This window comes from Cajanus cajan, chromosome 2, assembly GCF_000230855.2.
Source record: "Cajanus cajan strain Asha chromosome 2, NIPB_CcT2T_4, whole genome shotgun sequence".
Classification (NCBI taxonomy): Eukaryota; Viridiplantae; Streptophyta; class Magnoliopsida; order Fabales; family Fabaceae; genus Cajanus; species Cajanus cajan.
Genome location: NC_138518.1, coordinates 11,496,146 through 11,520,507, shown reverse-complemented (window position 1 = coordinate 11,520,507; position 24,362 = coordinate 11,496,146). Strand labels below are relative to the sequence as shown.

The 24,362-nt window shown below is 35.5% G+C and overlaps 1 protein-coding gene across 2 annotated transcripts; it reads right to left on the bottom strand.

Moving 5' to 3' along the window:
* Positions 1 to 17,506: 17,506 nt before the first annotated feature.
* LOC109814279 (WPP domain-interacting tail-anchored protein 1) lies at positions 17,507 to 22,219 on the bottom strand. Of its 2 annotated transcripts, XR_002241064.3 has the most exons (5): positions 21,381 to 22,219; positions 19,550 to 20,637; positions 18,875 to 18,980; positions 18,039 to 18,126; positions 17,507 to 17,944 (listed from the first exon to the last, which is right to left on the bottom strand). XR_002241064.3 is itself a non-coding variant. In XM_020378664.3 (4 exons), the coding sequence occupies exons 1-3, from the start codon at positions 21,898 to 21,900 to the stop codon at positions 18,921 to 18,923; spliced, it is 1,668 nt and encodes a 555-aa protein (XP_020234253.2). In that variant the 5' UTR covers positions 21,901 to 22,219; the 3' UTR covers positions 17,507 to 18,126; positions 18,875 to 18,920. The 2 variants fall into 2 exon arrangements, 1 of the variants encoding a protein (XP_020234253.2); XM_020378664.3 differs by having other exon boundaries at positions 17,507 to 18,126.
* Between the last annotated feature and the right edge of the window lie 2,143 nt (positions 22,220 to 24,362).

Genomic DNA, 24,362 nt, shown 5'->3' with positions numbered 1-24,362 from the left:
CAAGACCACTATAGTAGCCTTGATGAAGCTACTTCTTCTTCTTCAAGTGATGAAGAAGAAATCTTGGAATCCGAGGAAGAAATTTACCCTTGTGAAGGAGACTTGTTAATGGTTAGAAGGCTTCTTGGAAACCAATCTAGTAATCTAGACCAATCCCAAAGAGAGAACTTGTTTCATACAAGGTGCAAAGTTTTAGAAAACACTTGTTCTCTCATTGTGGATAGTGGATCTAGTTGCAATTGTTGTAGCACTAGATTAGTGGATAAGCTAGCCTTAACTACTATACCTCACCCAAAACCTTACAAATTACAATGGATCAATGAGGAGGGAGGTATTGTAGTTAATCAACAAGTGAATATACCTATCTCCATTGGCAAATACCAAGATGAAGTTTTATGTGATATAGTGCCATTGGATGCTAGTCATATTCTACTTGGAAGGCCTTGGCAATTTGATAAAAAAACTATTCATGATGGCCTAACCAACAAAATAAGTTTTCATCACTTAGGTAAAAAGATTGTGTTGTGTCCTCTATCACCTTCTCAAGTGTGTGAGGACCAACTCAAAATGAAGGTCAAAAGAGAGGGAGAAGAAAAAAAAAGTAAAAAACAAAAGAAAGAAAGAAAAAACCTTTCCCCTACAAATAAAGAAGGGGAAGAGAAGGTGCCAAGTTTAGAGGCAAGTGTCCCCTCTAAAGAAGTTGTCCACAAAAGTGTTCTATCTCTTAAAACTGACATCAAAGAAACACTTTTGATTGAACAACCTTTGTACCTTCTCTATTTCAAAGAGACACTTGTGCCACTAGTCATGAACTTGAGACTCTACCTCAAGAGGTTCAAAAACTTTTAAAGGAGTTTGATGATCTATTTCCTCAAGAAGTTCCAAGTGGACTTCCACCCTTAAGAGGAATAGAACATCAAATAGACCTCATACCGGGTTCTAGTCTTCCTAATAGGCCCGCCTATAGGACTAACCCTCAAGAAACCAAAGAGATAGAAGCTCAAGTTGATGACTTGTTGAAAAAGGGTTGGGTTCAAAAGAGCCTTAGCCCTTGTGCAGTCCCCGTTCTCTTGGTGCCTAAGAAAGATGGCAAATGGAGGATGTGCACTGATTGGCGTGCCATCAATAACATAACAATAAAATATAGGCACTCAATCCCTAGGCTAGATGATATGTTAGATGAATTGCATGGGGCCATCATATTCTCCAAGATTGACCTTAAAAGTGGTTATCACCAAATTCGAATCAAAGAAGGTGATGAGTGGAAAACCGCTTTTAAGACCAAATTTGGTTTATATGAGTGGTTAGTGATGCCTTTTGGCCTCACTAATGCCCCTAGTACTTTCATGCGCCTAATGAATCATATTCTTAGGGATTGCATAGGAAAATTTGTGGTTGTCTACTTTGATGACATCCTTGTGTATAGTAAGACCTTAGATGAACATCTTGGACATCTAAGGCAAGTCCTAATAATTCTTAGAGTCAACCACCTCTATGCCAACCTTGAAAAATGTACTTTTTGTCAAGAACAAGTAAATTTTTTGGGCTTCATTGTTGGCAAGGAGGGAGTACAAGTTGACTCCGAGAAAATAAAGGCTATCCAAGAATGGCCCACCCCAAAGAGTGTTGGAGAAGTTAGAAGTTTTCATGGCTTAGCTAGCTTCTATAGAAGGTTTGTAAAAGACTTCTCCACACTTGCATCCCCTCTTAATGAGCTTGTTAAGAAGGATGTACCATTCCTTTGGGGTGAAGCCCAAGAAAAAGCATTTAAAACCCTAAAAGAGAAACTCACCAATGCACCCATTCTAGCTCTACCAAATTTTGATCAAACCTTTGAGCTAGAATGTGATGCATCCGGTTTAGGCATAGGTGCTGTGTTACTTCAAGGAGGTCACCCCATTGCTTATATTAGTGAAAAACTCCATGGGGCCACCTTGAATTATCCCACCTATGACAAGGAACTCTATGCCCTCATAAGAGCTCTACAAGTGTGGGAGCACTACTTAGTGACTAAAGAATTTGTTATTCACACCGATCATGAGTCACTCAAGTATCTTAGAGGGCAAGGTAAGTTGAACAAAAGGCATGCAAAGTGGGTGGAATACCTTGAACAATTTCCCTACATCATCAAATATAAGAAGGGAAAGAGCAATGTGGTAGCCGACGCTCTTTCAAGGAGGCATACCTTGGTCTCCACCTTAGGAACACAAATACTTGGCTTTGATGATGTAAAGGAATTGTATGAGCTTGATTTAGACTTCCAAGCCACTTATGCCAAATGTCTCCAAAAGCTTTTTGATGGATTCTATCTTCTTGAGGAGTATCTTTTTAGAATGGGCAAACTTTGCATACCCCAAGGATCCATTAGAAAGCTCTTGGTCAAAGAGAGTCATGAAGGAGGTCTCATGGGCCATTTTGGGGTTGACAAAACCCTAAGTTTCTTAAAAGCTAAATTTTATTGGCCACACATGAGAATAGATGTCCAAAGGCATTGCTCCAAGTGCATTACTTGTTTGAAAGCTAAATCAAGAGTAATGCCTCATGGACTCTATACCCCCCTTCTTATAGCTAGCTCCCCTTGGGTAGATATTAGTATGGACTTTGTGCTTGGGCTTCCAAGGACTTAAAGGGGATTTGACTCCATCTTTGTGGTAGTGGACCGTTTTAGCAAAATGGCTCATTTTATACCATGCCACAAAGTGGATGATGCTAGCTATATAGCTAAACTTTTCTTTAGGGAAGTGGTCCATTTGCATGGTCTACCCAAAACAATTGTGTCCGGTAGAGATACTAAGTTCCTTAGTCACTTTTGGAAAGTACTATGGGAAAAACTAGGAACAAAGCTCCTCTATTCTACTACTTGTCATCCTCAAACCGATGGCCAAACCGAAGTAGTAAATAGATCCCTATCCACTTTGTTAAGGGTGCTCCTCAAAGGGAATAAGAAAACTTGGGATGATTGTCTCCCCCATTTAGAATTTGCATACAATAGAGTAGTCCATAAGACTACTAATCTTTCCCCCTTTGAAGTTGTCTATGGCTTTAACCCAATAACTCCTCTTGATCTTTTACCCCTTCCTAATACCCCTTCCTTGTTTCACAAAGAAGGAGTATCTAGGGCGGATTTTATTAAGAAATACCATGAAAAGATCAAGAGTCAAATTGAAAAACAAACTAAAAAATATGCCAAATACAACAACAAAGGAAGAAAGAAACTCACTTTTGAAGTTGGGGATTGGGTTTGGCTTCATTTGAGGAAGGATAGATTTTCCACTCAAAGGATGTCAAAACTAAACCCTAGGGGAGATGGACCATTCCAAGTCCTTCATAAAATAAATGACAATGCATATAAATTAGACCTTCCTTCTGATTATGGCACTAGCTCATCTTTTAATGTATGTGATCTCACACCATTTTTAGGAGCTGAGGATTTGGATGAAGATTCTAATCTGAGGACAGATGCTTCTCAAGAAGGAGGGGATGATGGAGGACCATCCTTGAAGACACATGTGGGCCCCATCACTAGGTCCATGGCTAGGAGAGTTGAAGAAGAGGAGGGTGTTCACACACCAAGAGACACTCTCCTCATGATCATAGAGTATTAGTTCTCTCCTAAGCCTCATTAGTATAGGGTTTATTTTATTTTCCAATTTTACCCTTGTATTTTGGGTGTTTAGGACTTAGAAGTTATTTTCTCTTGTATTTCCCATTTTACCCTTGTATTATGGGGTGCTCTAGATGATTAGGGTTTTTAATTTTGGGCTAGGGTGTTAATTAGAGGGTGATGCATTTTTGGTGCTTATTGGGTCTATTTTTGGTGTTAGAAAGGCTTAGGCCCAAGTGGAGGGCAAAGGTTGCATGGTCTTATCATGCACCTAGATATAGCCAATCTAAACCCAAAGATTCCATCCTTGGCCACCAAGTTGCATCTAGGGTTCATTTGCATTTCATTTGGAATGCATTTGCCTACTCCAAATGCAACCCTAGATGCCTCCCCTCCTATAAATACCCAATGCACCACACCTTGTAAATACTTTCGAATATATGAATTTGAGTGAGCCTTTTGTGCCTCAAATCCTCTCCTTAGTCACTAGGTCTACACGGCCTACCCCTCCTATCTCCTCCCTTGAGTGAGTTTAGGGTTTATTGAGTGGCCTTCATCTCCACTTGGTGAAGTGAGCCAACCTAGAACCACCTAGACACCTTCCTCCTCCCTTTTCTCCTATTCGCCCAACCATCACCCTACACACCCACCTTCCTTTATTTCTCCACCCTTGAAGGAAAGTCCAGCCCCTAAAGCCATCATCTTGGCCTTAGAAAGGAGATTCTTCCCACCTTGGACGTCCATGATCAACCCCTTGGTGGAAGGAGTCCATCACTACTACTACAGGAGCTGTTCAGAGTGTTAGATGTTACACATGTGGAGGCCCACATATGATGAGGGACTGTCCTACAAAGAACTATGTGTGTTTTAAATGTGGCAAGGTGGGTCACATGGCTAAAGATTTCAATGTCAGAAATACTCCAGCTAGAGAGAACCAGAAAGTGGATCGGCCTACTACAGCAGGTCATGTTTTTGCTTTGACAGGTGCTGAAGCTGAAACGTCATCTGAGCTGGTAAAGGGAAAGGGCAAAACTGATGGTAATGGTATTTCTATTCTATTTGATTCTGGTGCATCACATTCTTTTATTTCTTATGAATGTGTGGCAAGGTTAAATTTGGTTGTGAGTTCCTTGTGTGTGGATCTAGTTGTTTCTACCCCAGCTTCAGGGTCTGTTTTGACTTCTGAGGTTTTTTTGAGATGTCTAGTGGAGGTGGAAGGGCATTGTTATAAAGTGAATTTATTTTGTTTACCTTTATCCAATTTGGATGTGATTTTAGGGATGGATTGGCTTTCTGCCAATAGGATTTTGATAGATTGTTCAGAGAAGAGATTAATTTTTCCTACTATTGAACAGGAGAGATTTATTTCTAGTGGACAGGTGGATGGGTTGTTAAAGGGTGGAGCTCTTGGGTTTATGATCCTATCTTTTATTAGTGTAGAGAATGAAAAGTTGTTGAATAGTATTGATGTTGTTAGAGAATTCCCAGAGGTTTTTCCGGATGATGTTCCGGGATTACCACCAAAGCGAGAGTTGGAATTTAGTATTGATCTTATACCAGGGGCGGGACCAGTGTCTATTTCTCCTTATAGAATGGCACCAGCGGAGTTATCTGAATTGAAGAAGCAGGTTGAAGAACTTTTGGAGAAGCAGATGATCAGACCTAGTGTATCTCCGTGGGGAGCACCAGTGTTATTGGTAAAGAAGAAGGATGGTGGTGTGAGGTTATGTGTGGATTACAGGCAGTTAAATAAATTGACAATCAAGAATAAATATCCATTGCCAAGAATAGATGACTTGATGGATCAGTTGAGGGGAGCTTCTGTTTTCTCCAAGATTGATTTGAGGTCTGGGTATCACCAGATTCGGGTAAAGGAGGAGGACATACCAAAGACTGCTTTCAGGACTCGGTATGGCCATTATGAGTATGTTGTTATGCCTTTTGGAGTGACGAATGCTCCAGCTATTTTCATGGATTATATGAATAGGATTTTCAGACCCTTTCTGGATAAGTTTGTGGTGGTGTTCATTGATGATATTCTGGTTTATTCTAAATCTATGGAAGAATATAGAGAACATCTGAGGATAATTTTGCAAGTATTGAAGGAGAAATAGTTATTTGCAAAGTTGTCAAAATGTGAGTTTTGGCTGTCTGAAGTTAAGTTCTTGGGTCATGTGATTTCTGCACAAGGAATTGCAGTTGATCCTACTAAGGTGGAGGCGATTTTGAGGTGGGAGCGTCCAAAATCAGTTACTGAAGTTAGAGGTTTTGTGGGATTGGCTGGCTATTATAGAAGATTCATAGAAGGATTTTCTAAAATAGTTATGCCTTTGACACAGCTGACCAGGAAGGATCATCCTTTTATATGGACGAAGGAGTGTGAAAGGAGTTTTCAAGAGTTAAAGGAAAAACTGACGTCGTCTCCAGTGTTGATTCTGCCAGATCCTAATAAATCTTTTGAAGTTTATTGTGATGCATCTCATCAAGGTTTAGGATGTGTTCTTATGCAAGATAGACAGGTTGTGGCCTATGCATCTAGGCAGTTAAAGACTCATGAACGGAATTATCCTACACATGATCTAGAGTTGGCTGCGGTGGTTTTTGCTTTGAAGATTTGGAGACATTATCTCTATGGAGCAAAGTTTGATGTGTTCAGTGATCATAAGAGTCTGAAATACTTGTTTGATCAAAAAGAGTTAAATATGAGGCAAAGGAGATGGATTGAGTTTTTGAAAGATTATGACTTTCAGTTAATGTACCATCCAGGTAAAGAGAATGTGGTGGCAGATGCTTTGAGTAGAAAATCTCTTCATATGTCTTACATAATGGTTAAAGAGATGGAGTTGGTAGAGAAATTCAGGGATATGAATCTTAATATTGTGATTGCTCCAGATTTTATTAGTTGTGGTATGACTACCATTACTAGTGATTTCTTGGAGATGGTGAAACAAAGACAAGTTTAGGATATGGGATTGAATAAGGTTAGAGAGTTTTTGGGTTCTGAGAAAGTTGAAGGATTTGAACAAGATATGGATGGAGTTTTGAGGTACAAGGGTAGAGTTTGTATTCCACAAGATAAAGAGTTGAAGAAGTTGGTACTTGAGGAAGGTCATAAGAGCAAGTTGAGTGTACATCCAGGTATGACAAAAATGTATCAAGATTTGAAGAAAATGTTTTGGTGGAATGGTATGAAGAAGGAGGTAGCCGATTATGTTGCATCTTGCATTGTGTGTCAGAAAGCTAAGGTAGAACATCAAAAACCAGGAGGTTTGTTACAAATGATGGAAGTACCAGAATGGAAATGGGATAGTATAACCATGGATTTTGTTGTTGGATTACCAAGGTCTGCTAAGAATTATGATTCTATTTGGGTGATCGTGGATAGATTAACTAAGTGTGCTCATTTTCTTCCAGTGAATATAAAATGGTCCTTGGAAAAGTTAACTCAGTTGTATATTAAGGAGATTGTTAGATTACATGGTGTGCCCTCCAGTATCATTTCTGATAGGGATCCTCGTTTTACTTCTCGATTTTGGCAGAGTTTGCAGGCGTTAGGGACTAAGTTGAGACTCAGTTCTGCTTACCACCCACAGAATGATGGGCAATCTGAGAGGACTATCCAATCTTTGGAGGACTTGTTGAGGGCTTGTATTTTGGATCATCTAGGAAGTTGGGAAGAGATGTTGCCTTTGGTCGAGTTCACTTATAATAACAGTTTTCATGCAAGTATAGGAATGGCACCATTTGAGGCTCTGTATGGGAGGAAGTGTCGAACACCTTTGTGTTGGTTTAAAGAGGGAGAATCAATGATGGTGGGGCCAGAGATCATTTTATAGACTACTGAAAAGGTGAAACAAATTCAGGAAAGAATGAGAGCTGCTCAGAGTCGGCAAAAGTCTTATGCAGACAAGAGGAGGAAACCTTTGGAGTTTTTAGAGGGAGAACATGTGTTTTTGAAAGTAACTCCTACCACAGGTGTGGGAAGAACTATCAAAGCTAAGAAGTTGAATCCTAAATTTATTGGGCCGTATCAAATTCTCAAGAGGATTGGACCAGTGGCATATCAGATTGCATTACCTCCATACCTGTCTAATCTGCATGATGTGTTCCATGTTTCACAACTGAGGAAGTATATTCACGATCCGAGCCATGTCTTGGAATCAGAGGCAGTGCAAGTTAAGGAGAATTTAACTTTTGAGAAACAGTCAGTTTCAGTGGCAGATAAAAAAGTTAAACAGTTGCGGGGTAAATCTATCAATCTGGTAAAGGTTATTTGGGATGAGGTTACTAATGAAGCCACTTGGGAGTTGGAGGATAGGATGAAGGATCAATACCCATATCTCTTTTAGAGTAAGTGAATTTTCGAGGACGAAAATTTTTCTTGTTGGGGAGAATTGTAATATTCATCTTTTAAAGGGGTATTTTGTAATTTTTATTAATGGCGTTTTCGCAATTTTATTAAAGTTTGAGGGGTAAATGGGTAACTTGGAACGGGCTGTTCCAAAATTGGAACAGGCCGTTGCAAGCAATAAAAAGGCACTAAATTTTAAGTTGGGAACGGGTCCAGAACGGGCCGTTCCAACAAGGAGAACGGGCTGTTCTAATTTTGGAACGGGTCGTTCTAGAAGGAGCACGGGCCGTTCCGGAAGGAGAACGGGCCGTTTTGGATGAGTCTCGGAACGGGCCGTTCTGATTTCGGAACGGGCCGTTCCAGTTCTAAAACTTACGTAGCTTTTTCGGGCCCAGAACGGGCGTTCCGCTTTTTGGAATGGGCCATTCCGGGTTAGGCAGGCAGAACTCTATAAATAGGGGGTTGGGGGTGTTGGAAAAGGTGGATTTTTGGAGAAGGTCCTAGAGAGAGAAAGAGGAGAGAGAGAGAGAGAAAGAAAGAAAGAGGGGGAGAAAGAAAAGAGGAGAGAGAGGAAGAGAAATCCAGAGAAGGAGGTTCTGCCAGGGGATATAAAAGAGAAGGGAGAGGGGGAGGTTCTGCCCTAGTTTCGATTTCTGCTTTTCCAAGTAAGGGTAGTACTTATAAGACTTAATCTAGTATGTATGAGCATGATAAGGGTAGTATAACTGTTAATATGCTATTTTGTTTATATGAAGATTATCATTTGTTTAAGTTGATGGTTGTTTTAAGTGTTTAGTTATTTATGTTATTATATTGAATAATTTGGCATGGTTATGGAAATTTTTGGTATGTAATTATGGAATATGCTATATGTGTGTGGTTTGGAAAGCTAATAGAACTCAGAGGAGTAAGGTTATGGTATGGATTAGATCTCTTAGTGAGATCAGGATATAATCTTTGGAAAAATATGGAATTAGGAGTCCCATGGTGAGGATTCCAATATGGAACTTTTCCAAAGGTTATATAATAAACCACTTCAGATGTTAGGTGGATTCTGAAGTACTCCTCTAAGTATTCTATTTGCTACCAGTATGGGTCCAGGCCGAGTCATACCGATGGATGAGGTGGCCACGATCACCAGGGTTACGTGACGACGTAATCCAACTGTATATTTTCCATGAGAGGTTAGGTGTGAGACATGGGTTGATGACATGTTTCACCGTATCAACACTTGGTTTGGATGTGTTGAGGCCTACATTTGGTTTGGATGTGTTGGTTACATCATGGATTATACAGTGGTGTGACTTTGTTTTGGATGTGGAATATGTATACATATGGTATGGATTGTATACATTGGTTATGGATTCTTTATTATCATAAAATATGTATGCATTGGCATGGATGTGTATACATTATATTTTGGATTGGTCTATATTTAGCTTGGAAATGACTTGTTGGTCTGGATAAATACTGTGGATAAATATCTGTTTAATGATATTTTATTATGATGTACTATGATTGGTTTTATATGTGCTAACCCTTATATTTCCATGATGGACTGTGATGATCTCACTGTGTGGGGGAGCAGATCAGGTATGAGGCCTTGGGATAGCAAGGAGTCTTTTGGATAGCTGCTTTGAGAAGTGGCTAGGTTTAGAGTTTGACCAGCACCTAGGGTGTCTTATTTTGATATCTTCATGACGTTGTAATTATATTACCTTTTTGCATTAATGTATAACCTTACTGAAGATAATGACTTTATTATAAAAATATGTTATATATTTTGGAAACAATTTTATATGTTATTGTATATTTACACTCTAGCGTAGCTGGCCCTTGTTCTATTTTCTTTATTATATATTATTTTATTTTGGTTGGTTCTGGATGTAACGGTCTAGGGTGGGTCGTTACATCCATCTCTGTTCTAATCATGCTGGACTTTGGCCGACTCTTGGAAGTCCTCTTGAGTTCTGGATTTGGCCACATAGTTGGACTATTGTAAGTAGGCCAATAATCTTCATGTCGGAGCTCCGACATGAAGGACAGTTTGGAGAGCTCCGACATGAAGATTATTGGCTTACTTACACTAGTCCAACTATGTGGCCAAGTCTAGAACTCAAAAGGACTTCCAAGGGTCGGCCAAAGTCCAGCAAGATTAGAACAGAGATGGATATTAGAGAACAACATAATCGTGTAAAAAATTGTTCCTATTGTCACACCTCTGGTCACACTAGGAAGACATGTCCAAATAATGTATAATTATAATAATTTATAAGCAACATAGTGCATTAAAAGTAAAAATCCTAAACATTAAAATTCATATTACATTGATAAAAAAAAAAACATAAGGCATAGAAGTGGCCAGAACGGACCGTTCCAAAAGCAGAACGGTCTGTTCCAAACTACTAAAAAGGGCTAAAATCCCTAGTTTAGAACGGACCATTTCAATATTGAGGTTACGAGATAACACTCAACTCTAGAACGACCCGTTTTAGTTTAAGAATGGGTCGTTCCAGATGCAAAATAAAAACACACGAGAGTGCTTCCAGAACGGCCCGTTCTGGTTGCAAAACGGGCTGTTCCAGGTGCAAAATTCACATATCACCTGGGTCCAAAACGAAAAAAAAATTAAAAAGAATGTTAACAGTGAATGGTGCTAGTTGGGAAAATAAATTTGTACAGTTGCTATTTAGGTAAAAAAAAATTTAGAATGTATTATTTGAGTAAAAACTCGTAATGTTGACTATGATCATAGAGACTAATTGTAAAAAAATTTAGCTTGTTAAATATATTTATTAAAAAAAAGTTTATCTAGTGAAATTTTTACTAATCTTGGCTCAGTAAGTAATATTTATAGTATGAGAATTTCAACATACCATTAATTTGTGTATGATAGTAATTAAGATGGCATCTCTTGTCTACTATTTTGAAATATCATCAAAATAGTAAAAGCCCGTGAATGCAACTCACTACTCAGTCTTAGTTATAAGTTTTGTTATTTATACATATAACATATCCATGGAACAAAAGAAAATAAATAAATAACTTAAAAGGTGAGTGATGTAATTTTTCTTACTTTTCTTGTTTTGAAATTATGATTATTTTAAGGTTTATTTTGGATAAAAAAATTTTAGAAATAATTTTATGAAAAAATATATGGAAAATTATTTATTAATTAATATTAATTTATGCATAAATTAAATTATGAAATTTAGTATTAGAGGGTCACTTTTTTTGGGTTTAAAGTTTAAATTATAGATCATCTCAATTTCTTTTTATTTTCTATTTTTTCTATTATGATAATTTTAAAAATAAATAAAATGAATATATATATATATATAACGAAGATTATCATTTATTTTAAAAAAAACACACAACAAGGAGAGAAATGGAAAGAGAAAATGAAATAAAGATCATCTTTTTCTACTTGAAAAAAAAAAAAAAAAAGACTTCAGAAACAAATTGAATTCTATAATCAGTGATGTTTTAAGTTTAATTACTCTATCTTTTAAAGTAAGTTGCTTATGTATGAGGAGTCAAATCAACTTATTTTATAAGAATAATTAATTTCTTATCCTATCAATGGGGTTTAGCTTTGATCGAGTAAATTATTGTAAACTTTTGATGATGTTAAGTTCACATCTAATAAATTATTAAAAATAAAATCCTTACATTATAGTCTATGCGCACTCTTATATAAAATCTTTAATTAATATTAATTTAACTACATATATATTTATGCTCACAGACACAAAATTAAAAAAAAAATCACCTTGGATTTTTTCCCTATGGTTTATAGCGAGAGATCGCATGTCCAAACAGACTTGGTGAATTACAAATGCATTTCATACAACATTATAAAATGCAAGAAAAAAAATGTGTATTAAAAAAATGCTACTTGCATCCTTTATAAATACTCACAAATCTTTATAACATTTTACTTATTTATTATTTACACAATATAAGCATAAAATATGTATTGGATTTGAATTTCATAAAACTTTTTTATTATAAAAAAGCCTTGTGAATTTTAAAAGAATTTATATGAATTTAATGATTTTTCAATTTTTTAAAAAGATTTTGTAGAAATATAATAATATTTAAAAAAATTAAAAGACTTTTTTAATCAAGACTTTAATAATTTTTTTTTATTATGAGAATACTCATAATGAAATTTCTCATTATATTTATAATATTATTTTAATGAAAAGAATTAAGAATATACTTTTATTAATGTAAAAAAAATTATACAAAAATTAATTTTAACATATAAACGAATTTATTTCAATTTTTTTTTTCTCCTGTGCTAGAGATAGGAGATAGTAACTTTTGTTTTGTTTTGTCAACCGACACTGATACTAGTTACCCGATCATTTGGTCATGTGGTTCGTTAAGTTAGTGAATCATCAAAAGTTGTGTCTTGTTTCCTAATCACGTTCCTTTGGTAATAATGCGTGTTCAATTCACTCACAGAAAGTCAAATTGAAAGAATAATTTACAACTTCCTATCAGACCTCTTAGAATAGTGAATTTATGCTTAACTCAACCTTATAAAATCAACTTATAAGGTGATGGTTACTTTCCACTTATATACTATTTAATTACCTAATCTTTAGTCGATGTGAGACTTGGGTTTTTCCCAATACACCCCCTCACGCCTAGCATTATTAGGCTTGGTACGTGGATAAATGGTGGGTGACCCTTTTTAATGATTTAGAATTGGCGGGACTTGAGTTTTTTTTTTCTCAATACTGTTGAGAGTTAGTTAATTCAGTTACTAGTGCAATTTGTAATGACTTGGTTTTTCTGTTGTATAAATAGCTTGCTGTCATCAATGAAATAATAAGTTTTCTCTTTCACCATTTGTCATCAATAAACTTTCTAATATTCGATTAAGTTCCAACATTTGGTATTCAGAGCTTGTACAATCCGGGACCTGCATTGTGACATTGCTGTGCATAATGGCTTCCTCGAATGGAAATTTTCCAACAACCTTACCGGTGGTGTGCTAAGATGAGAGTGATTTTTGGCTTTCAAGATGTGCTTGATATTGTCAAAGAAGGAGTACAAGAAGTGGATAGTGGAGCAACAGAGGCTCAGAAAGCTGCGAACAAGGAGGCTAAGAAGAAGGATTGCAAAGCTTTATTCATCATCCATCAATGTGTGGACATGGGAAACTTTGAAAAAATTTCAAATGTCACTACAGCAAAAGAGGCGTGGGAGATTCTTGAGAGGGCACATGCAGGGAATGATAAATTGAAGAAGGTTCGACTGCAAACCTTGAGGAGACAGTATGAACTCTTACAGATGGAAGGAAATGAGGAAGTAGGAGCTTATTTCACTCGGGTATTATCTCTAACAAATTTGATGAAAAGTTATGGGGAAAGAATCTCAAGTCAAATGATTGTTGAGAAAGTGTTGAGATCATTGTCACCAAGATTTGATCACATTTTTGTTGCTATTGAAGAATCCAAGAATCTTGAAATCTTGAAGGTGGAGGAGCTACAAGTCTCTTTGGAGGCTCATGAACAAAGAATGGTTGAAAGAAGTGCTGAGAAGACTGCTGAGCAAGCTTTACAAGTCCACAGTGTGAAGCATGAAGGTGAAGCAAGCAGAAACAAGAGAGGCCGAGGCAAATGGAAGCACAATAGAGGAAGAGGTAATAACAACCATACTGGAGTAAGAGAACAACATGATCAAAGGTTTAACAATAATGAACCAAAAAGAGGTGGTGGTACAAACTTTAGAGGAAGAGGTGGCAGGAAGAAGGTGAACAAGAGACACATTCAGTGCTTCAATTGTCAAAGGTGGGGTCATTATGCAGAAGAATGTTACAGCAAGAAAGAACATAATAATGAGGCACAATTAGTAAAGGAAGATGACTCAGATTCAGATCAAGTTTTGCTAATGGTGACAACCAAGACTGTTGAAAATAGTGAGAATTTGTGGTATCTTGATACTGGGTGTTCTTCCCACATGACTGGTAGAAAGGATTGGTTTTCAAAACTTGATGAATCTGTAAAAAGCAAAGTAAAATTTGCTGATCATAGAACTCTTGATGCTGAAGGAATTGGAGAAGTAGCAATAAGGAGCAAGAATGGGCAACGGTCATTAATTTCGAATGTGTTGTATGTGCATCACATGAAAAGCAACCTCCTCAGCTTTGGACAATTGTTAGAGAGAGGCTTTAAAATGGTGATGGAAAATAATGGGATGACAGTATATGATAATAAGAAAAGGTTGATTCTTAGAGCACCCCTATCTAAGAATAGAACCTTTAGAGTTGAAATTCAGGTTTTGGAGCATCAATGCTTGGTTTCCGCTGTGAATAGTGAAGAATGGCTTTGGCATTATAGGTTTGGACATCTAAATTTTAGAGATCTGAACCTCTTGAGTAGATACAACATGGTAACTGGTCTTCCTCGTCTTCATCAGCCCAAAGAAATGTGCAGGGAATGTGTGGAGTGTAAACAGCCAAGAAACACCTTCAAGCAACATGTTCCTATTAGATCAAGATGCAAATTAGAAGTGGTATATTCTGACGTTTGTGGCCCTCTTCAAACTGAATCACTTGGAGGTAACAAATATTTTGTGACTTTCATTGATGACTTTAGTAGAAAGGTTTGGGTATACTTGATTAAGAACAAAGGAGATGTGTTCAGTACCTTTAAAAAATTTAAGTGCTTGGCTGAAAAACAATGTGATTGTTCTGTTAAAATTTTAAGAACTGATGGTGGTGGTGAGTATGTTTCAGCTGAATTCACAAGCTTTTGTGAAGATGAAGGCATTGTGCATGAGGTGACTCCACCTTATACACCTCAACACAATGGTACTGCTGAAAGGAAGAATAGAACCCTCATGAACATGGTGAGAAGCATGCTGAAAAGCAAGGGGTTGCCAAAGTATTTGTGGGGAGAAGCAGTTTCTACAACTGCCTACATTCTGAACAGAAGTCCAACCAAGAGATTGCAGGGTGTAACTCCTGAAGAAATCTGGTCCGGACACAAACCAGACACCAGTCACTTTAGGAGTTTTGGCTCATTGTGTTACAGACATGTTCCTAATCAACTGAGAAGAAAATTCGAAGATAAGGGTCAACAAATGATACTTGTTGGCTATCATGCTACTGGTGGCTACAAATTCCTTGATCCAAAGAGTAGGCAAATTGTAATCAGCAGGGATGTGATAATTGATGAGGCTAGCATGTGGAAGGATGAAACTGATTCAAAAGGGAAAACAGCCAGGATGCTTGTTGATTTTGAAAGTGAAACGACAGACTTACATCCAACAGCTACTATTGAACCAAGGAGATCACAAAGAACCAGACAAATTCCTCAAAGACTACATGATTATGACATTTTCAATGAATCAGCAGTGAACTCAGAAGGTGATTTGGTGCACCTTGCATTGTTTTCAGAAATTGAACCAGTAAGTTTTGAAGAAGCAATGGATGATCCCAAATGGATTGAGGCTATGAAAGATGAGTTGAGATCAATTGAAAAAAACAAAACCTGGGAGTTAGTGTCTCTGCCACTTCAGAAAAAATCAATTGATGTGAAGTGGGTGTACAAAGTGAAAGAGAAGCCAAATGGAGAAGTGGCCAAGTATAAGGCTAGATTGGTGGCGAAGGGATTTCTACATAAAGCTGGAATTGACTATGGTGATGTGTTTGCACCAGTGGCAAGAATTGAGACAGTAAGATTAGTGGTTGCTCTCGCAAGTTTGAAAGGCTGGCCCATGTATCAGTTAGACGTAAAATCTGCATTTCTGAATGGAGAAATTGAAGAGGAGGTTTATGTAGCTCAACCACCAAGTTTTAAAATAAAAGGACAGGAAGAAAAGGTGTATAAATTGAGGAAAGCTCTATACGGTTTGAAACAGGCCCCGCGAGCTTGGAACAAAAGAATTGACAGTTTTTTGCATCAAATGAAGTTCATTAAGTGCACTTCTGAGCATGGAGTTTATGTTAAATCTGAGAATAATTCAGATTTGTTAATAGCCTGTCTTTATGTTGATGATTTGCTGGTTACAGGTAGTAATCAAGGTATGGTTGTTGATTTTAAAAGAAGCATGATGGAGGAGTTTGAAATGACTGATTTGGGTCATTTGTCCTATTTTCTGGGAATTGAATTCAAGAAAACTGAGAAGGAAATTGTGATGCACCAATGCAAGTATGCTACAGATATTTTGAAAAAGTTTAATTTGTATGATTGCAATCCCTATGCCACACCTGCTGAAACAGGGTTATTGCTTAGAAAAGATGGCCCTGAAGAACCTGTTGATGCCACGCAGTACAGACAAATGGTTGGATCTCTCAGATATTTGTGCAACACAAGGCCTGACATTGCATATAGTGTGGGTTTAATCAGCAGATTCATGTACAAGCCTCGGGTGCCTCATTTGCAAGCTGCAAAAAGGATCCTTAGATATGTGAAGGGAACACTTGACTACGGAATTTTGTTTCAAAACAACGAGAGCAACACAATTGATGAAGTTTGTGGATATACTGATTCTGATTGGTGTGGTGACAAAGATGAAAGAAGAAGCACAGCTGGATATGTCTTCATGCTTGGTAAAGCACCATTCTCTTGGTGTTCAAAGAAGGAATCAATTGTGGCACTATCCTCATGTGAAGCTGAGTATGTGGCAGCATCAATGTGTGCCTGCCAAGCATTGTGGATTGATACATTGCTGCATGAATTGAAGGTGAGAGAACCAGGTAATATGAAGTTTATGATGGATAATAAGTCAGCAATAAACTTGGCCAAAAATCCAATAGCTCATGGGAGAAGTAAGCACATAGAAACCAAGTTTCATTTCATAAGGGATCAGGTGAACAAAGGAAGATTAAGACTGGAGTATTGCAGATCAGAGGCGCAGATTGCAGACATTTTCACTAAAGCGTTGAAGGGTGATAAATTCAAAAATTTAAGAGAGAAACTATCTGTTGTATCTTTGAGTGAACTGAATTAAAGGGGGAATGTTGAGAGTTAGTTAATTCTGTTACTAGTGCAATTTGTAATGACTTGGTTTTTCTGTTGTATAAATAGCTTGCTGTCATCAATGAAATAATAAGTTTTCTCTTTCACCATTTGTCATCAATAAACTTTCTAATATTCGATTAAGTTCCAACAAATACACCCCCTCATGCTTGGTATGTGGATAAATGATGAGTGACCCTTTTTAATGATCTAGGATTGGCAGGACTTGAGTTTTTTTTTTTCTCAATACACCCCCTCATGCCTATGGTGTATGTATCAATGGTGGGTGACTCATTTTTTACACCCCCTCTTGCCTATGGTGCATGTATCAATGGTGGGTGACTCATTTTTAAGAATATAGGATAGCTCTGATACCATCTTAGAATAGTAGATTTAAGCCTAACTCAACCCTACAAAACTGGCTTGCATCTTAGAATAGTGAATTTAAGCCTAAGTCAACCCTACAAAACTAGCTTGTAAGGTGAGGGTTGCTTTCCACTTATATACTATTTAATTACCTAATCTCTAGTCGATGTGGGACTTGGATTTCTCCCAATAACACCCCAATAGTGAAAGGACAAAAAAAATTAAATACAAAATTGTGATATCAATTCATTTTTCACAACACTCACTTGTTAGTAAAGAATGGACCCCATGTTCTATCTACTACTACTAGAAAGCATCATAAATTTTGGATCATTTGGTCCCATAGAGTTCAAGACTTTCCACAAAATTTGATCAACTCCAATATGCTTTAAATTAGGCACCTATAAAAAAAAATTCTACAACAACAAAACTCTTGTCTTACTAAGAATTAAGAAACACCTATAAATAAATTAATTAAAATTCTCATGTTAACTATTTATACATAGCTTGTGTTTGGAGTGGTGTCACGTTTACTTTTCACTTTTCACGTTGAAGGCAAAAGCTACTCGTAGCAGCTTCCTGTTTTCACGTTTTTTTATGCGAGTCTAGAGCTCTGGACGTGGAACCAAACATCCACATAGACTGACAAAAATTCACGTAATAGAAATACAAATCAACCACAGATGAGGTGGATCATTAAAACAAGAATTGATGTAAAAACCAAGAACTCCTGCACCTGTTCTCCTCATACTGCTAATTAACTTCTCGCACAGAATCTGTGGGTTTGACTTCATATATTGCAGATAACTTGTATTTTGAAGTCCCTGGAAAAAAAGAAAAGAAAAAAAAAAGTAGGGGTAGTAATAAGTATTTCAATCTATGCACCTTTTTCTTTTGTTTCCTCAAGTTTATTTGAATATTTAAATCTTTTATCTCAATGCTATTTGCACACATCTGTGAAAAGTTATAAACTTGGGTCATAAATGATAATGTTATATTTAGTCTTTCATTAGACACAGTATGTATATTGCATGTACTCTTTTACATATATTGTAGTGCTTCTCTTAGTAGATATTTTCAGAAGAATAATATAGAAAAAAAAAATTGAAAACGAACTATAAGCAAAGTCTAATAGCATTTGAGTTAGTTTCTCTTTGGATAAGAATTTTGCTCAAAATCAACATGCTTCTAAAGTTCAACATTAGCTAGTAGCCTAGTATGAATAATTGTTTTTTTATTTTATTTTTTCTTTTAACTACATTATATTGTGTAAACTGTGAAGAGAAAGGCATTATTGCACCAAATTAGAGTCAATATATTTTTTTTAAAAATATGTATATAACAATGCATCAGCTATTTTCCATCAATAGCATGACCCTATACTAACCAATATCTAGATAGACTAGAGATAAAAGTTTTTTTTCTCGCGCATGTTTTATAAATAACCAATATACTGATACTCTTATTAGAACACAACTTTTCAAGTTAATAGTTAAATAGATTGTTGCCAATCAGTCATTTACATGTATAAATAAAGAAATAAAATAAATGAAGAGAGTTCAAAATACTGACCTCGTCGCCAGTGACTGAAGTCTCACTAGCTTCTTAAGAAGGTTCTTTAACATGTTTTGTTTAGTTTCACCACCAAAATTTTGTTCTCACTTGCTAGGGAAGATATCTGTAGATAAAACAACATTTTCAGCAAGCCCAATAGAAGGAAGATATCTCCAGTTTCAGCATGTCATTCATTAACATTTTGTAAAAGAATTTGGAACAAGTATATGGGGCACTGCATCAACTTGGAGTGTTACACTACAGCATGTTCTTCTTATTCAGAATTTCAATCAAGTTGGTTTACAATTTACATGTAAATTATAGAAAAATTGTAAGAACCCACATTCATGATGTATCATCACGCAGAGTAGTAAAAAGAAAATTTTAAACAGTAAGTGGAAAAATCAAAGGGAAAAAAATGCTTAGTCCAGTCTGACACACAGTGCTTATTATGCTCATGAACACTTGAATAAGAAACAATAAAGTTCAAGCATAAAGTTATTATAAAATAGGCATGTGCACAATAAAATTGATGTAATCATCCTAAACCAAGACATCAATCTACTTATAGAGGTGACATGTATATGAATTCTTGCGAAATATGAATAATCGAAAGAGGACGGGGAGAAAATGTGAGTGGCTGAACATGAAAGATTAACGATTCAGTTTATTTGATATAATCTTGGTCTTTACCTGCTGCTTAAGACGCTCTCTCTCAAAAGCCAGCTGTGTTAACAATTTTTTGAAACCTTTGGCTTGCTTTCCTAGGTCCTTTGCAGTAGTCATTTTCACTTCCTCCTCCCGGTGAAGGGAACCCTCCAGGCTTTCCAATCTACTCCGCAAAAGGCTGAGTTCCTCATTCAACTCCGCGTTAGATTCAGACAATATGATACAATTGTCCTCTGCACTGTCAGCCCTACTCTCAGCTTTCAAAACCTTTGACTTAAGATCCTTTATCACATTTTCCATATCTCTAATTGTTGAATACAAGGTATTTTGTTTCTCCTGACTAGCTTTAGCAGATGCTACTGCACTCTGCAATCGCTGATTAGATTCTTTCAACTGCTTCTCTAGCAAATCTACTTTTGCTGATGTGCCTCCACGGCCTTTCAAAGTAGCCAGCTCCTCATTGAGTTTTGAATTAGTCTGTGTCAATGAATTACACTTAGTTTCTGCACTATTGGCCCTACTTTCTGCATTAGATACAGCTTCTTTCAGTTCAACAATAATACTCTCCATGTCTCTTGCTTTAGAACATGCAACATTATACTGCTTCTGATATTCATCAGCAGAGGCCTTTGCATTCAGTATCCGAAATTCAGATTCTTTTAGCTGGTTCTCAAGTGAAGACACCTTGTCATGTAAAGCGAAGACCTCAGAATTGGAAAGGATTACTTTATCTTCAGCATCTTTCAGACTAGCTCGAAGCTCAGATTCGCGATGACTTAGGCGATTCAAATTGAACTGAGAAATGTGGAGATTACCTAGCAGGCCTTTTGAAATTCCCAACAGAATCTCACATGCATTGTCAGCCTCAAGCCATTGTTCCCAAACCTCAATTGCTTCTTCCTCCATGTTAACAAGCCCTTGCTCTAAAAAGAATATCTTTAGTTTTAGATTTTCTTGAATTTCTATGGAATCATTCATATTCTTCTCAAGATCCATTTCTCTTGCCAAAGATTTCTCTAGCATTCTCAGAATATGTCTTTGTTGCTCAACTGTTTGCATTTTTATCTCTGCATTTGCATTCAAAGATTTATCATCCTCTATGATGATTTCACCTGCATCAATATTACATCCTGTCGTCAATAATCCCCAACAAAATAAGAAAGAAAAAAAACAGTTACATAAAAATGAAGAATTATTCACATCGATCAAGCAACATAAATTTTGAGCGAGTCAGTTCATGAAAACATAAAGGTTTACATGTTTTCTGGTGACTGAAAATATTGCAATTTTTTTTGTTATAGTTCCTATAAAATTCATAAATAATACTTGCATTGACAATGTAAAGATCATTTATATTGTTATCAAATCATAGACTTAATGTATGTATGATAAGTTTGTTTGTTAACTTTTATAATAAACCCTTTCTCATATAATTTTAGCCCCTCTCCATTATTGGGAGATTTGGTGGAAAGGGGAGAGATTTTAAAACATTTTTTAGTATGAAGTCTAAAATATGTTTATTTGTATTTTTAAATTCAAAATTATAAGACCCTTCCATTAACATTAACATCTCTCCCCTCCTCTCAAACAAAATTTCTAATCCATTAAAATTTCTCCCCTCCACTACTCAGAACCAAACAGACCCTAAACAAAACAATGTGATTTTAATCCCTCAACACGTTTTTAGTTCCTAGTGAGGAATTAAAACCACATTTGTTAAAAAGGACTAAAAATAAACAATTTTTTTATAGGAGCTAAAACAAAAAAATAAATTGTGATATTTTCAGGAACAAAATCATGTTTAATCCAAACATAAAACATGTAAAGAAGTGAACAAATGAGATCTCCTGCATACCATTTTGTGCCTTCTTATAAGAACACAAAGCCCTCTGGAAACTGGCTGATTGCATCTTAATGTCATTAAGCTCCTCTTCAGACAGCTTCAACTTCTGTTCATAATCAAACAACCTGTCTTGCATTGCCACAAATGCCTCTCCCAAATGAGTGCAAGAACACACACACTCTCTAACTTCACCAACACCACCTTGAAGAATGTCAAATACTCCCCCCAACTCTCTCACCTCTGAATCCAACACCACAGACAACAGATCAAACTCCAGACCCTTTTCCAACCAACCAACCCCCATGTGATGATCCCCCTTCTCCAAAACCAAGGCCTCAAACTCATTCTCCATGGTTTCCACATGCATCACAAAAATTCTCAAGTTGAAAACTTTCTCAGAGAAACAATCCAAGCCCATACCCAGGCTTGTGATCATTGCATCCAGATCCCCCATCACATTCCCACTAGATGATGAAACAGCACCTTCAAGATCAGCACTTGCATCATCATGTTCAGCACTTTCGGTGCTCATTCTAACACCCCACTTGGTCTAAAAATGTGGGAAGGAAATTTGGTACTAAAAAGGAAAAAAATTTGACTCAAATTTTGGTGGCAGAGAGTTAAGCCACTGACATTGGAAAAAAGAATTGCAGAACTGAAGCAAAGAATGTACAGTTTGAAACAATTGAATGTGAAGGGGTGAATCAGAATTTGTTGAATTGCAATGTTTCGGAGAGAATAAGAAATTGAATTATACCGTTGATCCGATCTCTAATTTGCAAGTTGCATTGGCAGTTACACTTGCAACGCAACACTTTGCACCCCAACTGTGTGATCGGTTTCTTTTTTTAGTTACGCTTTTTATTTATTTATTGTGCCGTGAGATGGGAGGATTAGTTAATAGATAAATCTAAAAATAACAATAATAATCTGTAATTTATTTATTTAAATCTATAATAAATAACGCCCGATAGTTTTTTTTTTTTTTTTACTTTCCATTTTTTTCTTCTAATTAATTTTTGACTTATTTTATAAACTACTACCTGGTACTTCTAATAATTATACACAGATAAAATATTAAAAAATTATATGTAATTATTTAGAGAGCATATAATAATTTTTTTCTTTTTACATTATAATAGTTCACTAAATAGTGAAGACAAAAAATAATTATATTTATTTTCTTTATAATAAGTGTAAATAACTATTTATTATTTATTCTTATATATAAATTGATACTATGTTTTTATGAATACAATTGTTGAATTATTTTATCTTTAAATGTTTAAATAAATAAAAATAATATTAAAGATTAAATATTCTTATAAACTCAAAACTTATATTCAAGATCTCAAGGTTCAAGAATTAGGTACAACATTAATTAATTCATCAATCATTAATTTTTAAATATTTTTAAACAAATATAAAAACACACAATATCTCAACATCACATAAAAGATATAATTTTAAAAAAAATCCCAAAATGAAATTTTTATTTTTTATACAAAAATTGTGTTAATAGTTCTTTATAAGTTAAATTACATCTTTGATCTATTTATTTTTTACAATATGAAATTATGGTCCTTATATTTTAAAATAAAGATATTTAGTAATTTTATTAATTTAAAAAAAATATAAAATTTTAATTCTCTCGTAAAATTGACATTTATTAATTATTAAATTTTAACTTTTAATTATGTTTAAGTAGTGTAACATCTAGTGACATAATATTCAAAAATAAAATTAGACTAAAAAAATATAAATAAATTTATTAATAAAATAAATATTAATCACTCATTAAAATAAAAAGACTTTTGTATGTTCTTTTTTAATTTTTATCCTTACATATTACATCATTAAATATTAAGATTTAATAATTAACGAATAATTACTTCTAACTTATTCATTGGAAGTTAGCAACGAAAGTAATTTAGACTTGTTATTTTTTTTCCTTTCTTTCGTAAGTTCCAAAAATAAAATCAATATGATATAAAAAAAAATATTGAACTATTCTATATCAAAGTCCTCTTTAAATTTTAAGAGAAATGAATGTTTTTAAAGTATTGTTGTACAAAATTATATATATATATATATATATATATATAATTCGCTCTTTACAATAAGTAATAAAAAAATGCAAATTTTATAATCAATATAAAATTTGAGTTGTATTTTGTTAAGTCAGACGAAACAATTCCCATAAAGATTTTGAATGTGACAAATATAATGCATGTGGTTATCTCTAACAAGTGTATTAGTATTTCAGAAGAACATAAGTACAAGAAAAGTGAAGAACAAATATAATGACCAGACGATACAAGACGACAGACGAAAGGCCAACACAAGCATCCAACAAGCCAAATCAAGAACAAGACAAAAGCGCGTCAAGCACAACTTAAAGCGAAACATAAAGACTCAGATGAAAGTTGGTCAAAGATAATTTGAAAGTCTGATCATATACAAGTTGACCAGACGAAAGGAAAAGTCAATGTGTTAATAACAAATGTTTAGACAAAGGTCAAGACTTGAGCTACATATAAACTACTAGACGCAGACGAAAATTGTCACGCAATCACCTGAGGAATCAACTTTCAAAGGAAAATTTGAATATCATCCACACCCACAGGAGAACACACGAAGTCATTGAAATTGTGAGAAGACAAGAAGAAAGAAGGAAAGTAAGCACAAAACGTCAAATCCCGAGTGTGTCAGAAAAAGGACACCTACTTTTCTGATAAAGATAACGTCTCTGCAACTAATCCCTAGGCTTTTGTGAAAGTTAGAATTTGCAGATTCAGAATAGTATACGCATTGTTCATAAACAGGAAGCAACATTTAATGCAAGATCAAATGCATTAAATGAAAGGATCAAACTAGTCATGAACGACTGTATCAGCTTCAACGGACACTTGCAACGGGCAAATTTCTACAAAACCATATATATATCACTACTTAAAATCTTGAAAGGTTGGCTTTTCGAATACAAAAAAAAAG

Excerpts from the sequence above, each read along its gene's own strand:
- LOC109814279 (XM_020378664.3), bottom strand. The coding sequence starts at position 21,900 with ATGAGCACCGAAAGTGCTGAACATGATGATGCAAGTGCTGATCTTGAA. Across the intron at positions 20,638-21,380 it reads TTATAAGAAGGCACAAAATG|GTGAAATCATCATAGAGGAT; the intron begins GTATGCAGGAGA and ends ATATTGATGCAG. Across the intron at positions 18,981-19,549 it reads GAGAGCGTCTTAAGCAGCAG|ATATCTTCCCTAGCAAGTGA; the intron begins GTAAAGACCAAG and ends TTTTATCTACAG.